The sequence below is a fragment of the Macaca thibetana genome, chromosome 14 (genome assembly GCF_024542745.1).
Source record: "Macaca thibetana thibetana isolate TM-01 chromosome 14, ASM2454274v1, whole genome shotgun sequence".
Taxonomy (NCBI): domain Eukaryota; kingdom Metazoa; phylum Chordata; class Mammalia; order Primates; family Cercopithecidae; genus Macaca; species Macaca thibetana.
This window is the reverse complement of record NC_065591.1, coordinates 81,220,881-81,239,041: the sequence shown is the minus strand read 5'-3', so window position 1 is coordinate 81,239,041 and position 18,161 is coordinate 81,220,881. Positions and strand designations below refer to the sequence as shown.

General features: G+C 36.9%; 1 protein-coding gene across 7 annotated transcripts in view; it reads left to right on the top strand.

Annotated features, from left to right (window-relative positions):
* Positions 1-1,815: 1,815 nt before the first annotated feature.
* The window catches only part of NOX4 (NADPH oxidase 4), a 191,954-nt gene continuing 175,608 nt past the window's right edge, over positions 1,816-18,161 (top strand). For 2 of the 7 annotated variants that reach the window (XM_050755535.1, XM_050755531.1), the window contains exons 1-2: positions 1,907-2,190; positions 2,824-2,919. In XM_050755535.1, the coding sequence (XP_050611492.1) occupies positions 2,134-2,190; positions 2,824-2,919 (153 nt within the window). In that variant the 5' untranslated portion in view covers positions 1,907-2,133. The other 5 variants (XM_050755530.1, XM_050755532.1, XM_050755534.1 and 2 more) reach the window with 5 other exon arrangements.

Below are 18,161 nucleotides of genomic sequence, written 5' to 3'. Positions count from 1 at the left end.
GACAGAGTCTCACTCTGTCGCCCAGACTGGAGTGCAGTGGTGTGATCTCAGCTCACTGCAACCTCCGCCACCCAGGTTCAAGTGATTCTTCTGCCTCAGCCTCCTGAGTAGGTGGGACTACAGGCACCCACCAGCATGCCAGACTACTTTGTGTATTTTTAGTAGAGACGGGGTTTCCCATATTGGCCAGGATGACCTCCAACTCCTGACCTCGTGATCCACATGCCTCGGCCTCCCAAAGAGCTGGGATTACAGGCGTGAGCCACCGCACCTGGCAGTCCGTTTCTCATCTTTAAAGTGAGAGTGCTAACACGCACATGGAGGGCTACTATGAGAATGGAGTGAGATTTTGTATATGAAGTAGCAAAGGCAGAGCCTGGGACTTAGTAGGTACATTATTAAGAATTGGAGCCATTTTTAAAATCTTTTGTCTTTTTGTTATTTTTGCTGTTTTTCTGAAAGTCGCTTAGCTTTTAAAAATGGTCTTTTATTTTACTATTGTTGAATTGCTTCACGCTTCTCAACTTATGACAAGAACCTATTCTGCCAATGAACCTCCTGCCACCATGTATTGAAATTAAGCCTCAGGAGCCCCAGTGCATCCCAGAATTTGACTTCCCTCCAGTGGTGAGACTCCTTGGGTTCTTTGTGTGCTCTTTCCCTGATCCTTTAGGTGTCACATGGTTAAAAAGAACATAGTATTATTTATAAATAATATGCTCTCTAACTTTAGAAAGATTCAGGACAGCTTTCTGGATTTGGTCATGCATGAAACAAGAAAAACAGCCTATTAGAAAGTTGTGTGAAGTCTAACAGGGACTTGATATGAATTCATTTTGATTTTTCAAACTATGGACTGCAATCAATCGGTTCATTAAATTAATTGGAATAAGTATATTGCATATAGTGAGAGTAGTATTATTTTTTGAAATTTTAGTTTTAATTACATCCTATGGCCTATCTTGTAAGATTTTTTTTTTTTTTAAGAGTTTAAAAGCCATTTGATTAGGCAACTAGTAGTAAACTTTTTCTGTCTCTCATTAGTTGTTAAATTTGGAAAAGTTTTTGGTTTAACAAACCTTTACTGGATATCTATTTTGCATTGGATATTTTTCTACATGAATGACATTTTTTTCTCTCTCTCTCTTTTCTAATACTGATTTGTTGCAGTGTCGGATAGGTACCTGGGTCACCTCCACACCCTTCTCACTCTTCACTGGGCCTCTGGTACAAGATTGAGAGGATTCCTATTACTTACTGAACAGACTGAGTAGTAAAACAAAAAGATTCCCGAATACAGTGAATCTAAGTTCCCCTAGAGCCCCTAAGAATTACATCAGCTTTAACCATTAATTCCCCGGGTTCTTCTTATTCAGTAATGTCTTAAAACCTTTTTATCAGTATGGGATGGGCGGGCAAGGGGATAAAGAAACTGGTGGCTAGTGGGAAGCCTTAGGTAAGTGCTATCGGAGGGGCTTTAGTTTGGGAGTGGGATAATTTGCTGAGGAAGGGTGGGAGAAATGTGAGCTAGTGCATAAAAGACTGTTTCCGGATCAAATTTCGTTACCAAGGCTCTTTGAGATGAACTCTTTTGGGGGAAAACAACCAGTCCAAAAGAGCTGGATGTGTATGTGTGTGTGTGCGTGTGTATACGACAGGGCGGCGAGGGTCCCCACTTTTAGTATGAGTAGCATTGTTCACATGTTTGCCAGTATTTTGGAGCCTGGCAGGCCGGGCTAGAGGCTGCGGGGGACGCCTCCAAGTTCCCACCCGGGACATCCTGAACAGCAGCAGCCACAACAACAGGCTCGCCCGTAGACAAAGGGGCCGGCGCGGCGGAGCAGACTGGTGCAGCCTGGCCCTCGCGCTCTGAGCGCTGGGCGTCGGGGCAGCGGAGTGGGCAGAGCTGACCCGGTGCGGGTCGGAGTCAGGGCACCCGGAAAACCCGGCTCTGGGTAGCAGACCCCGCCCGGGCTGGCTCGGCGCCGGGTCTTCGGGCTTCCCCTCAGTCTTTGACCCTCGGTCCTCGCTCAGCGGCCCCGCAGGCCGTGCAACTGTAACCGCTGCCCCGGCCGCCGCCCGCTCCTTCTCGGGGCCGGCGGGCACAGAGCGCAGCGCGGCGGGGCCGGCGGCATGGCTGTGTCCTGGAGGAGCTGGCTAGCCAACGAAGGGGTTAAACACCTCTGCCTGGTAGGATGGCGGGCTAGGCTCTCCGTGCGTTTTCTCTGTCCTGCAGCGATTTTGATTCATTCTCTGAGCGTGCACGGGTGGGAAGCTGGAAGTGGAAGTTTTGCCTTAATTCGAACATTCTCCACTAACAAAACTTTATGCTGGAGATAACAATGAACACTCCCCCACCTCGCGCCTGTCCCCAAAATGCATGAGAATTTTTCTGCACATTGATGAGAGAGGAGATGTGGAGGAAGAGAGAAGAGGTCATTTTCAGTGAACACAGCTTTTCCTTTACCCTTTAAACATTTTTGCTCCCTTTGTTCTTTTCCCAGATTACTTCTGTTCGCTTGGGGTATGGTGATGTCATTAATTTCTTAATCTCATTTTGTATGGCAGGGGATAGCTGTAAATCATTTAGGAGACCTATTTGCAACCCAAATGCTTAGTCTCAGGTGAAAGGGCCGGGTAAAGTCAGATTTGTTTTCCTCTGAGTGGTTTTCAGCTTGCTGGTTCATTGAAAATGCTTACTGCAGTTACTGGTTTAGGTTCCATTGAAAGCACCGTGGCCAAGAATTTACCTGTGGTTTCTATTCATCAGGTAATAATTATTTTCAATTTTTGTTTTCTGTCTCTCATGTCTGATTGGTTTAGCTTATCTGGCTGTCGATGAATGTCCTACTTTTCTGGAAAACCTTCTTGCTGTATAACCAAGGGCCAGAGTATCACTACCTCCACCAGATGCTGGGGGTAAGTAAGTTGAACTTGGATGATCTGGTGGAATGGGTTTAACATTGGCAGACTTTGCTGCAGGTTTGGTCAGTTCCATTCGTTAAAGAAATGTGCACTCTTCACTTTAGAAACATTTGTTGTTCTCTAAAGTGGTCACATTTTCTTGATTTATCATTTACGCTTGTACAAGTTAGAAAGACTGACTCTCTCAAGAACCAAAGGTTCACTTCTGCTGAAGTGAAACGAATGAACCTGCCAGACCAGGTTATTGGTGCCTTAAAAAAAATTGCTACTTATTGCCAGCTACTAAGTATCCTGAAGGATCTGATTCACTAGAAGGACCAACCAGTGACAAGCTTTTAATTTACCCTTACCAGTGCTTTTAGCCTGCTCATGAGCTTATCCAGAGGATTTCTGCACTGTTTGCTTTTACTGACAACTCTCACAAAGTGTGGGTCTAATGGGGTTATTCATTTCTGGGCAGTTCTCAGTACTTGTTTTGGGTTAGTGGCTGATGATATTCCAGAATTCTAGTATAATATGAGAAAGATACTGGGCAAAACATTTTTTCTGATTTATTTTATGTTAATATTTTTCTTTCTCTCTTTTCTATGATGTTTCTGATATTATTCTTCCATTCCATCTCCTTCTTATTTGACTGCTTAACAGAAGATAGTGTCACTGAAGGCATATTGCTTTGTACAAGGAGATTGCATTTTTTGTTTGTTTGTTTGTTTTGAGACAGAGTCTTGCTGCAGTGCCCAGGCTGGAGTGCAATGTAGTGATCTCGGCTCACTGCAACCTCCATTTGTCTGGTTCAAGCAATTCTCCTGCCTCAGCCTTCTGAGTAGCTGGGACTACAGGCACGTACCAGCATGCCTGGCTAATTTTTGTATTTTTAGTAGAGATGAGGTTTCACCTTGTTGGTCAGGCTGCTCTAGAACTCCTGACCTCAAGTGATCCGCCTGCCTCAGCCTCCCAAAGTGCTGGAATTACAGGCGTGAGTCACCAAGCTCGGTTGAGATTGCATTTTCTAAGCAACAAGCAAAAAGTGTAAAACACTGCAAAAACTTAAGGAACCTGAAAAAATAGATTTCGCATTTTGGGGTCGGGGGAGAATACAAAACACATTCTGCTTTTTTTTTTTTTTTTCATGGTTTCATGACTACTTAAAATTAAGATGAGTTCAGACAAATTCAGTGGAACCAGCTCTCCGTTCTGTGCTTTACATGGACGGATCTTATTTATCTGTAATTCTCAGTACCCAGACTAGTGATTGGCACATATTAAGCCTGCAACAAGTTGCAGTTGAATTAATTAATTAATATTTATACAACAAAGTAATATCATAATCTGTTGATCACATACTTTATAAAGTTTAACTTCTAGGTTTTAAGCCAATGGGTTGGAAAAAAATAGTCTGTAAAGCTAAACCTATTTTATTGGTAACTCTTCAATTTGAATGTTTATTTCTTTCACCCACCCAATCCAGGAACTGTCTTGAAACCTATACTTTTCAGATTGGCACCCAGAGAGTAAAACCTAACTTTGCCCCTCAAGTTGCTTTACAATATAATGGAAAAACCAACAAGTAAATAATTGTAATTCAATAAACAAGTGAAGGTTTCTTCTAATAAACACATGACGTTTGATAACTTTTTAGTTTTGTTTTCTAGTATTTCCCCCTTAGGTGTAAGTTAATGAATAGGATGTTTTTCAGTGGAAGTTTTATCACATCTATTACATAACTTGATGAACAACTTGGAGAAAAGTCTTTAGATATACAATAGTAAAATTTGCTCTGGGTCATGAGGTATTTGTATTAATGTAAAATCTAAGAATTGGAAATTTATTGTAATAACCTAGAAAGCCATAACTGATCTTTGGATTTTAGCTCTGTGACATAGTATAAACTAAAATAACATCTTATTTTTTTAAAAAATAATTGTTTTGGAAACCAACACTTTAATTTTTATGAACTTACTGTATAACAGAATTTCAGATTTATTTTGGTGATAAGTCAGATATGATTAAGATCACATATGCACAGAAACATAAACCAACAAATTTGGAGAACATTTAAAACTGTGTTTCACCTCTCTATCCCACTTCACTGCTTCTGCTTCAATAATAGACAGGCTAATGAGCTTCAAGGACTGCTGGCACATAGGGCTTGATAAATATTGATCAAGGGAATGAAGAAAAAAATGATTAAAGGACCAAATAGAAGACTAGGAGCAAAAAGGATAAGAAACAGATTCAATAAAGGAGAGGTTGTTATAAGTTAGTTTTCATGAACACACAAGAATAATTATAGTGAACTGATATTTGAGCTATCTAGTAAGTATTCTTCATTTTACCAAGAATCACTGTGGAAAGCAATGGTCTTTCTACATGCTGAGAGATGAAATATGACCTATAAACTTTTCAGTAATTACCTGTTATGAACTTTCTAGTCATTAATTTATCTAAGCTATTTTGGAATAGGTATTTTCAGTCTGTATATTACTTTTAATTGGAAAAGAAACTCCTACAGTTTTATAATTTATGAAATAGTGTTTAATTTTGTGTCCTAGGCTTATCTTTTCTAATCTTATAATGACTCTTGTATTATTTCATAGAGTAACAATTTGCAGGCACTTTTCAAATTGCAAAGAAATGTAGTATAACGAAGAGATAGAATTAGTTTTTAAAGAAATATTGCTGACTCTCATGTCTTACATTTTTAATAACTATATATTATGAACTTAGCATCTTAGGGTGGTGCATCTTAGAACTTTTCAAACACTTAGTCCCGCTGCTATAGACGTGTGGGATTCCTGAAGAGAGTCTAGGTATAAGTCTCTTTTAGGTGGATTTTAGGTTTGTAAAAATCATGATGTTATCTCTGGAAATGTATTTCATTGTACCATTTAAAATGCAAATAGAAATAATACTTTCATTGCTGAACATTTTGGTAATAGCATTGACTATAAAGCTGCTATCATTCATCTGTGCAAAGTAAGGTAATAACAAAGTCGTACTAGTATTATAGGCAGGAAGGACCCACAGAATGTGGTCCATTTATTGGAAGACACAGACAATGAGAAGCAGTTAATTCTTGGTAACTGCTTGAAAATCTCTATTTTTTTTTAAGAATGACTTTTTATTCAAATGTTTATTTATACCTGTGATATGCCAGGAATTTTACAAATGTTTTGTTTAAGCTAGGAAACTGTTCTCTCTGTTTTACTTATGAGGAAACATGGGCCGAGGAAGCTGTATGACTCACTCAAATCCCTTTGAATGGTCAGTGTAGGACCTAGGATTTGAATACATCCCTGTCTGGCATCTGCTTTTTCGTCATACTACATAGCTTTTCTGAACAACTTCACTGGCCCATCTCAGATACTTATACCACTGGTTAGTATTAATTTTTACCGGTGCTGGCCAACAGAAATATTCAGCAAGTCATATATATGTAATTTAAAGTTTTCCAGTAGCACATTAAAAAAGAAAAAAGAAACCAGTGACATTGATTTTAATAATATGTAGCCAACTAACCAGGCAGTAAAACAGACATCGGGACATGGGTAGTCCTCTTGCTCCTCCTCTACTAAGCAAGAATTGTCAACAGATGTGAAGTTGTGGAATTACAAAAATCATTGGTTTGGGAGGCCATGGTGGGAGCATTGCTTGAAGCCAGGGGTTTGAGACTAGTCAGAACAACAAAGTGAGACCCCATCTTTACAAAAAAATACACACACACACACACACACACACACACACATTAGCTGGGCGTGGCACATGCATGTAATTGCAGCTACTTGGAAGGCTGAGGCAGGAGGATTGCTTGAGCCCAGGAGTTTTGAGGCTGCAGTGAGCTACAATAGGGTCACGGTACTCCAGCGGGGGTGACACAGCTAGACCCTTCCTCTAAAATAAATAAATAAGTAAATATTATTGGTATAGAAGTATAAAAATCTCCCTGGCTTCTGTCTCATCTTCTGACTTTTCTGGAGGTGAAAACCTTTGAGAATGAAGATGAAAGTATTTACTTCTCAGAACTAGAATATCCACTTTTATTTCAGGGTTACTATTCTCAGAATAAAATTAAAGACTAAAAAAATACATATGAATTGACAGAAAAAATAAGATCTTAATTGCTGGAAGATAAAATAACACTGAGATTAATATGTTTTATTGTGGCTTCTCATCATGATTATCTTTTCCCAGACTGGTCTGATCCAGACTGGAGGCAACATGGTCACGGCTGGTTTATGCCTGAATTAATGTGCTAGTCAGACTGTGCACTTCCTAGGAGATGTTTAATTGTGACATGTCATGAGTTTCGGAATCTTAAAATTAGCTAAGAGGAAAAAAAAAATCTATTGAGAGAAGCCAAAATGAGCACCCAAACAAGCAAACAAACAAACCAAACAATAGCCTGTTCCACTGCCCCATAGCAATCTTTTAAATAAGGGTAAATAAGGGATGTCATTGATTGCTTAAGATTAAATCTATTTTTATTTATTTATTTTCAAGGAATGGAAAATGTAGTTGCTTGCACTTCATAGAAAGTAGTAACAGGTTGTGTTCAACTCTCAGAAATGTAGTTTTCTTTTTTTTTTTGGAAATGCTGTGGCAGTTTAACTCAAAACATCATTTATAGGAGCTCCTGAATTCATGTTTACCTGTTTTGAGTTGCATTTTTTACATTTTAATAATTAAAGCATATCATGTAATTCTCATAAACATTTTAACTTGAAAGAAGAATGATTTTATGATATCAGATTCAATGTGTCCTAGTTTTTTTTATATATATATATATGCAACGTCTTAGTTATGTATACATATATTTTTTCCCTCCAAACTATTCAATTTCAAACTAGTTATTTGCATGGTGTCATGATGAGATTTTAATTTTAATTTTGCTTTTATTCACAAATATTGTTTTAGTTCTGCTGCATGATCATGAAGCTTTTTTTTTTAAAAAAAAAAAAAACAGAAAACAACTTTTATTAGAATACCTATGCTCTCTGGAAGAAAGTTATGAGCATTCAGATTCTTTCTTTTTATTATTATTATTTTTTTCTTATACTTTAAGTTCTAGGGTACATGTGCACAAGGTGCAGGTTTGTTACATATGTATACATGTGCATTCAGATTCTTTCTAATGAAACACTGGGATTATCTTTCTTTAGTCAATCATTATCCATTAGAAACATTAACTAATTTACCCTCTCAAGAGTCCTAGAAGTTATATCATAACATTTTACAGAGACAGAAATCTGATGTCATGTGTATTTCTTAAGGTCAGACGCTGGAGTCTCTGGACAAATGGACCTAGGACTTTAAGTCAACGTTGGTTTCACAGCTGGCCTGGGCAGCTTTAATTCTGCTGATAATTAATATATGGTCCCTGTTACTTTCAGAAAAGATTTGGTCATTAATTCCTAATTATACAGACCATAAAAGTAACTAGTTAGAGTTGCTCAGGCACACGTTATGGTAACAATTCAGGGGACATGTTTAGACGAGTGTTATTTTGCTTGTTTTTATTCTTCACATTCTGCTATTTAAAAACAATTTTCTCCTTGTTTATTGGCAGAGGAAATGGGTTATATTTCTTTGATGAAATTATATTCTTTATCTATTTACAATAGATACTGATTCATAGAATTTTAGACTTGGAAGGGAACCTTGATATCTTTACTTAGATTACTTTTCATTTTCCAAAATGGAAAAATGAGATTGAAGTGATTTGTTCACTATCACCTACTGAATTAGTGACTTGTTCACTATTTAGTCTATTATTCTCCTTAGTCCAATATTAGCCTTCTATAATGAACAGCTGTATGAACACACACAAGAACATTTTAAACCCCACACTGTATGGACTACTTGCTTTACGTTTTAGGTGAAATGATCCTTCAAAATGTCTAGCAATTTAAGAAGCTAGGGAAAATGATTGATTTACTCTCAAAATAAAATATATTTTTAGTATTATAGTTGTTTGAGACTTGTCGATAAATTGTGAAGGAATTATGAGACATTTTTATTTAACTTTTTTCTGATTTCACAATATTTATCAGAATTCTAAGGCTCAATATTTAACCTCGTTGTGATATATAGCTAAACGCCAACTGCATAATTCTCCTTTATCAATATCATCCCAAACAGCATAGAATTGGAAGTTAGAATGAATCTAAAAGATAGTCAAATCTTTATTTTTTAATAAATGATATGAATAATATCAATAACAGATTGAGATCAGTGATAACTGGCTAATACTAGATATTAGTCTATGAGCTTTGCACTGATTAATTTACTTAATTCTCTCAGTCATAGTATGGAGGGCATGTTTTCAAGTTTTTGTTTTGTAGATGAGAAATTGAGTTAGAAGGAATTTTTTTTTTTTTTTTTTTTTTTTTTTTTTTGAGACGGAGTCTCGCTTTGTCGCCCAGGCTGCACAGTGGCCCCGTCTCGGCTCACTGCAAGCTCCGCCTCCCGGGTTCACGCCATTCTCCTGCCTCAGCCTCCCGAGTAGCTGGGACTACAGGCTCCCGCCACCATTCCTGGCTAATTTTTTTGTATGTTTAGTAGAGACGGGGTTTCACCCTGTTGGCCAGGATGGTCTCGATCTGCTGACCTTTTGATCCGCCCATCTCGGCCTGGATTACAGGCATCAGTCACCGCGCCTGGCCGAGTTAGAGGGGTTCTATAACTTGCTAGTGAGGGACAGAGGCAAGACTCTAGCCCAAAGATCCTGGTTCCGGAACTTGTATTCTTGTTTCATAAAATTTTAACTGACAAATGCAAATTGTATTTTTTGTGTACCACATGATATTTTGAAATATGTGTATACTGTGAAATGGCGAAGTCGAGCTAATTACCATGTATATTACCTTACATGCTTACCTTTTTTTGTGATAAAAGCACAAAATCTACTGTCTTAGCAATTTTCAAGAATATATTGTTATAAACTATAGTTACCCTGTTGTACAATAGATCTCTTGAACTTATTCTTCCTGTCTATCTGAAATTTTGTATCCTTTGAATAACAGCTACCCAACCCCCTCCCATCCCCACCAGTTCCTGGTAACTACCATTCTACTCTCTACTTCTGTAAATTCAGTTACATTCTTTCTTAGATTCCACATATAAGTAACATTATGTGGTATTTGTCTTTCTGTGCCTGACTTATTTTACTTGATGTCCTTCAGGTTCATTCATGTTGTCACAAATGACAGGATTTCCTTCTTTTTTTGTAAAGCTGAGTCATATCCCATTATGTATATATACCATGTTTTCCTTTTCCATTTATCTGTTGACGAAATTTGTATTCTGAGCCACTTGTGCTCTGTTGTCTCTTTGCAACATTAATATTAGGTTGAATCATATAGAATTGCCATTTTGGTAGATCAAAAACAAATATCAGCCATTGTATATGGCTCAACCTAGTAGCAACTGTTACCATTTATTGACTATATATCATGTGTCAGACACAGTTCTTGGCCCCTTACTTTTATAATCTCATTTAATCCTTATATTTAATTGAATCCTTGTAACAACTGTAGAAGATAGGAATTATTGCTTTTTACAGAATTGAGAAGCTTAGATTAGGAACGATTTGCTTTTTACAGAATTGAGAAACTGAGATTCTGAGTGGTTCGGTAACTTTTTGAGTAGTTAGGTTACATAGCTGACTAGTAGATAAGCCCAGGTTGAACCCACACCTGTCTGTAACTGAAGACCATGCTCTCAATCACTCTGCTTTCCAGGTGAGGTTCTGAAACAGGTAGTATTAGAACCTGGAATTCTCTACTCTTATCTAAGGTCCTTATACATTTTGCCATGGTGGCACTGAATATACTGTTTGTGTTTCCCTCTGTTTGCATGTTAGTGTGTTTTTGTATCTGCTAAGAAGTATTTGATCAGAAGTAAATGTAAGCATATATGCATTATTCTTATATATGCAGTGGACTTGTATAACTTATATTTGAGGTGGACTTGTATAACTAATACCTACTCTGTTAGTTTGCTAGGGCTGCCATAACAAACTACCACAGACTGGGTGGTTTAAAGGAAAGAAATTTCTTCATAGTTCTATAAGCTAGAAGTCCAAGATGAAGGTGTCAGCAGGGTTGGTTTCTTCTGAGGGCCTCTCTCCTTGGCTTATGGAGGGCTCTCTTCTTCCAATGTTTTTGCATGGCCTTCCTTCTAGGTATCTGTCTTAATCTCTTCTTATGAGGGTACCAGTCATACTGGATTAGGGCCCATCCCAATGAACTCATTTAACCTTAATTTCCCCTTTAAAGATTGTGTCCAAATATAGTCACATTGTGAGGTAAATTCAACTTGGTACATCTACCAACTTTGTCAGTCTTCCTCTGGAAGCTAAGCATGCATTTTGAGAAGTTAATTTGAAGTTAATGTAGTTTTTTTTTTCTCCTTAATTGTAGAAGCCCAGCTGGGCACTAGCATTCCAGAATGACATAGCACAAGGGTCCTTCCCAGGACCTTTTAGGAAGGTGTTGCAATGCTCCTCCTTAGAGGTTTGTCGAGCTTTATTCTTAGCCCCACCCTACAACTATTTTAAACATGCTCTTACACAACCCTTTATTCCCTCCATGACCTCGAAGAAGAAAATCAGGTGAATTAGCACCTCTGAGGAGTAGCATCAATATTTTATTTTGATTTGTTAGATTTTGACATCAAGAGTATGAATTCAGGGAACTGACTCCCAGAAAAGGAAGTAGTGAATATTGAGGAACTACTTTACCTTGCACACCACTGAGGCCAATAATAGCAGCAGTCGTTGTAGCCCTAATCCTAGTCATAGTTGTGTATACTTCCTTCTGGGCAACACTCAGCCTGGAGGGAGAGGAGCCTGTAGAACTGTGGACTGTTCCAGTCCATTTACCCGCTTTGATGGATGAATTTCATAGAGTTAAATGCTTTCTTTATGGACTCAGTGCAAAGCTGAATGTGGATTGTAGGTCCTCTAACTCCTGGTCGATGTTTCTTCATGTCCATCATGCTAAGCATTGTGTTTGTCATAAAACTGATTTTAAAATTGCCTAGGTAATTCTGGAGAGAAAAATAATAATAATAATTATTTTTTTATTATTATACTTTAAGTTCTAGGGTACATGTGCATAACGTGCAGGTTTGTTACATAAGTATACTTGTGCCATGTTGCTGTGCTGCACCCATCAACTCGTCAGCACCCATCAACTCGTCATTTACATCAGGTATAACTCCCAATAATTTCTTACAGAAAAGGTCATGGGCTTTGGAGCTATATGGATATGAGTCTGAATTGTGGTTAAGCATTTCTCTCCATTTGTGATTTTGACATACTATTCTCTCAGCCTAGGTGTAAACCCTACTCATAAAATAGGGCTTAAACCCTACTATTAGTTTAGATGGCAGGATAGCATGAGAAAATACAGGTGAAGTGCTTAGCACTTGGTACATAGGCATTCAGCAAATTGGTAACTATTACTATAAATACTAAATAATGGTAACTAGTATTAATAGCATCAATACAATGAATAGGACCAAATGGTAATATTGTATATTGTGTGTGTGGGGTGTGTGTGTGTGTGTGTGTGTGTGTGTATGTTAAAAAGAATTCAGAAACATAAAGATGGAAGAGATTTGCTGAGCATACAGATGCTGAGCATATGAGATGACATCTAGGACAGAGATTTACCCTTTGATCTATTATTTCACTGCTCACAAGGGTGCTTAATAAATGGATGTTTGATGATGAGGTTGTATGTTTGCTGGTCAGTAGGAACATGTTACCTTCAGTCCTTTGGTTGACTTTTGGCTGCCTCCCTGATCCTCTGGAGAGAGGAAGGCTATTTGCTGCAATTTGTTATTGGCACAAAGTTTGTGGCAATTTGGCTATGATTGTTGGGTGGAATTTTAGTTTGAGGTGGAACACATTTCATTCAACAAAACATTATTTAATAGTTTTTATTAAGCTTCACTGAGTCTTGGAATTTTCAACAGATAAATAAGATAAATTAACTATCTCAGATTACTGTAAATGTTAAAGAAAATTAAAATACATAATAATAATAGCTAAAGCTAGCTTCCATTGCAATCTTTTCATGGGCCTAACATTGTGCCAAGTTCCTGTTATGTTCTTTGCTATAGTCTCCACTATCCTACAAGGTAGGTTCTATTCATAAGAGGAAGCTGAAGAACAGAATTTGTAAGCAATTTGCTTATTGATTATAAGTACCTAACATGAATCTATTATATACTAGGAGCTCTAAAAGTGTCAGTCGTCTTCTTTCCTCCCTCTGCTCTCATCCTTCACGCCTCATAGCATAATTCACCTTGCTGTTTTATACCCCAGGAAAACATGGTGGAAATATTCTATTCACCTCAGAATATTGTGCTGAGCATTATGACTTAACAGATAAGAAAGTAGTTTGAAGAATTAAGTTTCACAGATGTGAAAGATTGTTGTTATGTAGTGTTTCTGTCTCCTATCATTTCACAAAGCTTTTAAGGCTGCAGTCATGGTGCCATAACATTGCTCCCCTGGACATCATTAAGGAAAGCTTGAAGAAAGGAATGAGACGTTTGTCTTCATGACAAAAAAAAAAAAAAAAAAAAAAGGGCAGTCAACCTTTAGCATGCAATATGCTTTACCTTTGCAGTGTGACTGTTGAAGTAGGATCATGACAGTCTGTGACATATTGTAATTAATAGTAAAACAAGTATATACAGTTGACTCTTTAACAGCAAAGATTTCAACTGCTCAGGTCCAGTTACATGCAGATTGTTTTCAACCAAATGTGGATTTGTAGGATGTGAAACCGAAACATACTAAGGACCGACTTTTCCTGGAGGCCAATTCCACGGGGCCCACTGGAGCACTTGAATAGGCACAGAATTTGGTATATGCGGGGATCCTGGAACCAATCCCCCGCATATACCAATGGATGACTGAAAGAGCAAATTACATAAGTAGAGAGTGAGTCTGTGCGATTCCTAGAATTACATCCTATTGCAACTTTTTGATATAATAAAACTCAAGCAATGTGATAAAAAAATGTCTAGTGAAAAGTAGTTTACTTTCAGTTCTGACAATGAGACTAAAGGAAAAGTAAACAAAGGAAAAGAAGGACTTTGTTCAATCAGTAGAAATTGTGTTCATCTTTAGAAATTGGAAAGTTGAATTTGGCAATGGCTCTCATCTCTAAATGGAAACTCTCAAAGGTTTTCATAGATATGGGAATCCATGAAAGGATTGTTCAAGGTCTCCCGACCCATATCAAGACTTTCAGAGGTCTGATATATTTTAAGGGAAGAAGACATGAGTGACATAACCAAAGTATAATTTTATATAGCTGAGAGTTTTTTTCTAATGGAGGCATTTTAACAATAGGGTATAATTAAGAAACGATTATATGGAATGCCTTTCTGACTATATCTCTTTTCTTTATGATTGAATTTTCAAATTGCAAATAATCTCATTAACATGATCATAGAAAGCTCAGGTCCAGTGGGAGGATCTGGAGTGGTAGTGATCCAAACAAGTTTCTTTTATCCCCATGCCATTCTATACTTTTGATTCTCTTTGTAAGCTTCCTTTTCTTCCAATATGCCTTCCTTTATGTGCTTTTCCTTTAGCATCTTATCCTGAATAAAATCCCTGCTACTCCGCCTTATATGAAAGCTTAGATTTCCAGGAGGATGAAGATCTTATAAGGTGAGAAAGTTGTAGAACGAGAAAATAACCACCTATTGAGAATACTTAGGAGATAGGGTGATGAGAGTACTTTTATTTCTCACTGATTTTCCTTGGCCACATTTCATTTTTTTTTTTTTAAGACGAAACAAAACAGGATCTCATTATGTTGCCCAGGCTGGAGTGCAGTGGCTATTTACAGGCATGATCATAGTGTACTACAGCCTTAAACTCCTTGGCACAAGTGATTATTCCCTGGGGTTGGAGATTGGCTTGGACTGTGTGAAACCCATCACTGAACTAACTGTTTTACTATTTTGATTTTGTACATTTTTAGAAAATATTAGAGTGAAAGAATGAGTCAAATGTAAATCTTGGAAGAGTTTAGTTTATGGGCTGAGAATGGATCTGTAAGGTGTCTTTAACTTTGATCTACTTGAAGAAAATTGGCCTTACACTTGTACTGGGTTTAAATCTTGAGTGTGTCATGTTTGAAGAAAATACATTTTGTGCAATACACAAATTTTAGGTATATGAAAGTTAATTTGTTAAAGTCCTTTATGACCGTCATTCTGATTCTTGTTAAAATCAAGTGTCTGCAATCACCTTTTCCTGAGCACGTAGTGTCTATCAGCTCGAATATCAACTATGGTAGTATCTGTGAAAAGTTGAGAATATCAATGGGAGTGGCATGATATCATGAAAAGAACATAGATTTTGTGGTAAATTGATTTAAGTTGAAATCTCAGCTTCAACTCTTAACAAATATAGCTGTAAGTGATTTATTAAAACTTTGAAAGCCTCAGTTTTCCCAGTTTTCAATGGAGATTTATATTATTAATTGAGCCACATGAAAATTTCAATATAGAACATTTTGACTTTACAAAAATGACAATTTAGGTTAACCTGCGTTTAGTTTAACATAGTTTGATCTAATATATCACTTACAAGATTTTTTTGGGGGCGGGGGGCGGAAAGTGGCAGGGAAAGAAAAGAAAAGATTAACCAAGGTGAGGAAGAAATGAGTGTAAAGCCCTCAGTAAGTGTTAATTCCCTTCATCCCATTGGCAGGTTATAGTAGACAAATTTATGACAATGCTAAGACTTATTTATTTCAGAAAACGTCTTTGGAGTTAAGAATGTTTTGAAGTTGAAATTTGTTTATAAACATTTGTTAATGATTATAAAATGATTATAAAAATTTCCAACAGCTGAAAGAAAATACCTTCTAGTTTAGAGCAAAGCATGCATTTTGAAGTGATATGAAAAAATATTTTGCCAATGACAGTATATATTATTTTCTTAGTTGGAATTTCAAAAATATTTAAGCTCATGGTTAATTGCTTTCCAGTTGGCTGTGGTTTCCACATTTTAGCTCCCCAATTCTTGGCCTTTTTAAAACCTTCTTTCAAGCAGCTCATAAATTGAGACACACATGAAAAGGACCCATTTTATAGGACAGTAACAGTGAATTATTTCCATAAAAACAAAAAAAATTAAAGACTTTTTTGATACCAAGTACAGGATGTTTCAAATTAAACATATACCTCAATTCATAACACACTATCCTCATGGTTCTGTGCAAGGCTCCCTTTTACTTTCTTCATCATTCATTCATTTATTAATGTACCCATTTAATCATTCTCCATTATCCAATCCCACTCTCCCAGGGTTCCCCAGTCCCCAAGCCACAGACAGGGACTGGTTCCTGGCCTGTTAGGAACCGGGCCACACAGCAGGAGGTGAGCAGCTGGCAGGCAAGCAAAGCTTCATCTGTATTTACAGTGGCTCCCCATTGCTTGTATTACCACCTGAGCTCCACCTGCTGTCAGATCAGCTGAGGCATTAGATTCTCTTAGGAGCGTGAACCTTATTGTGAACTGCACAGGAGGGATCTAGGTTGCAAGCTCCTTATGAAAATCTAATGCCTGATGATTTGTCATTATCTCCCATCACCCCCCAGATAGGACCAATTAGTTTCAGGCAAACAAGGTCAGGGGTCTCACTGATTTTACATTGTGGTGAGTTGTATAATTATTTCATTATATATTACAATGTAATAATAATAGAAATGAAGTACACAATAAATGTAATGCACTTGAATCATCTTGAAATCACCACTGCCCCCTCCACCAATCTGTGGAAAAATTGTCTTCCCTAAAACCAATCCCTGGTGCCAAAACATTTGGGGACCACTGCATTCTCCTCCTTGCAAAAGCAATCTTTCCAATGTGCTTGATGTTTATCCTTTTGTGGGTGTTTTATGTATATATATCTTATAATTCATAAAAATGGCATTGGCTCATAGGACTTATTTAATTTCCTAATTTTTCTCATCTGGTATTATATTTTTGAAGTCTATTTATGTGGCTGTGTGCTTCTTTTGTTTCTTGCTTCCAACTGCTACATGGTATTCCATAGTTTACATCTACCACTTTTTATATATCCATTCTTCCAGGCACATAAACTCAGATTACCTCTAATTTCCTGCTGTTTCAAATAGCATCATCATTAATATAAAGGATACTGTTGTAATATAAATATTATATGGTAGTTTGTTGGTTTTGCCTGCTAGATTTTCTTTAAAAAAGGAGCACAAATATGTTGTTCATTTCGCTAAAAAATATTTTTTTTAGTTACTTGTTATAGCAGTTGAATTTAGTCAGATTAGGATAAATATGAAAATAATATCAACATATGGAATGAGTTTACAAATATTAAGATATTTGATTGTAATAACTAGTTTTCAGCAAGAAAACTAAAGTATATTGTGTGACCTAAGGAATGAATGTAGTATTTTAAGTATGAGTTAACTTCTATATATCTTTCTTATCAACTGCACATAATAGTAACCATTTAAACAACAAAATGCTATATCTATATATATAATATATAAATAAAAATATAATGAAAATATATAAGAATAAAAAATATAAGAGAGAACATTAAAAGCATAGGTGCAAATAGTGGAATGGATTTTCTTAAAAAATAGGTAAATAAAAATGTAGAAAACAACTCACCCTAACTGCCTGAATGGCAAAGTACAGTATAGTAGATAGCTTGTACCAACCCTAATGAGCAATCATAGGTTAGGAAGGTTGTGAGATGGAATATGAGTGGAGATGTTTTGTTTTGTACCTAGCAGGATATTAGGGTTTTTTAAATTAAAATTTTAATACGTGTTAAAATATTTTTTCCAAAATTGTTTGCTAAATGTCTTAACAGCACACAAGAAAAGCAAGCCATAAGAAATATAGTATAGAAATATGGTATCACCAGGGAACCAGAGGTTAGAAAATATTTAATGTGTGGGGTTAATTAGTAGTGTTAAAGGGCCAGAAATTTTTGTCCCTTATGCGTCCCAGTGCCTCAATATTTCTTCCCTACATTACCTGGAACCCCTCTTATTTCTTAGATTGCTATACTATAATATCAATTATTATAATTTCGTCTCTTCCCGTTTCCTATTCTATTCTGTCCTGTCCTGTCTCATCCTGTTCCATCTCATCCTAACCTATTCTGTTGAATCCTGCACTTTACATTAGTATATCCTCATTTATCA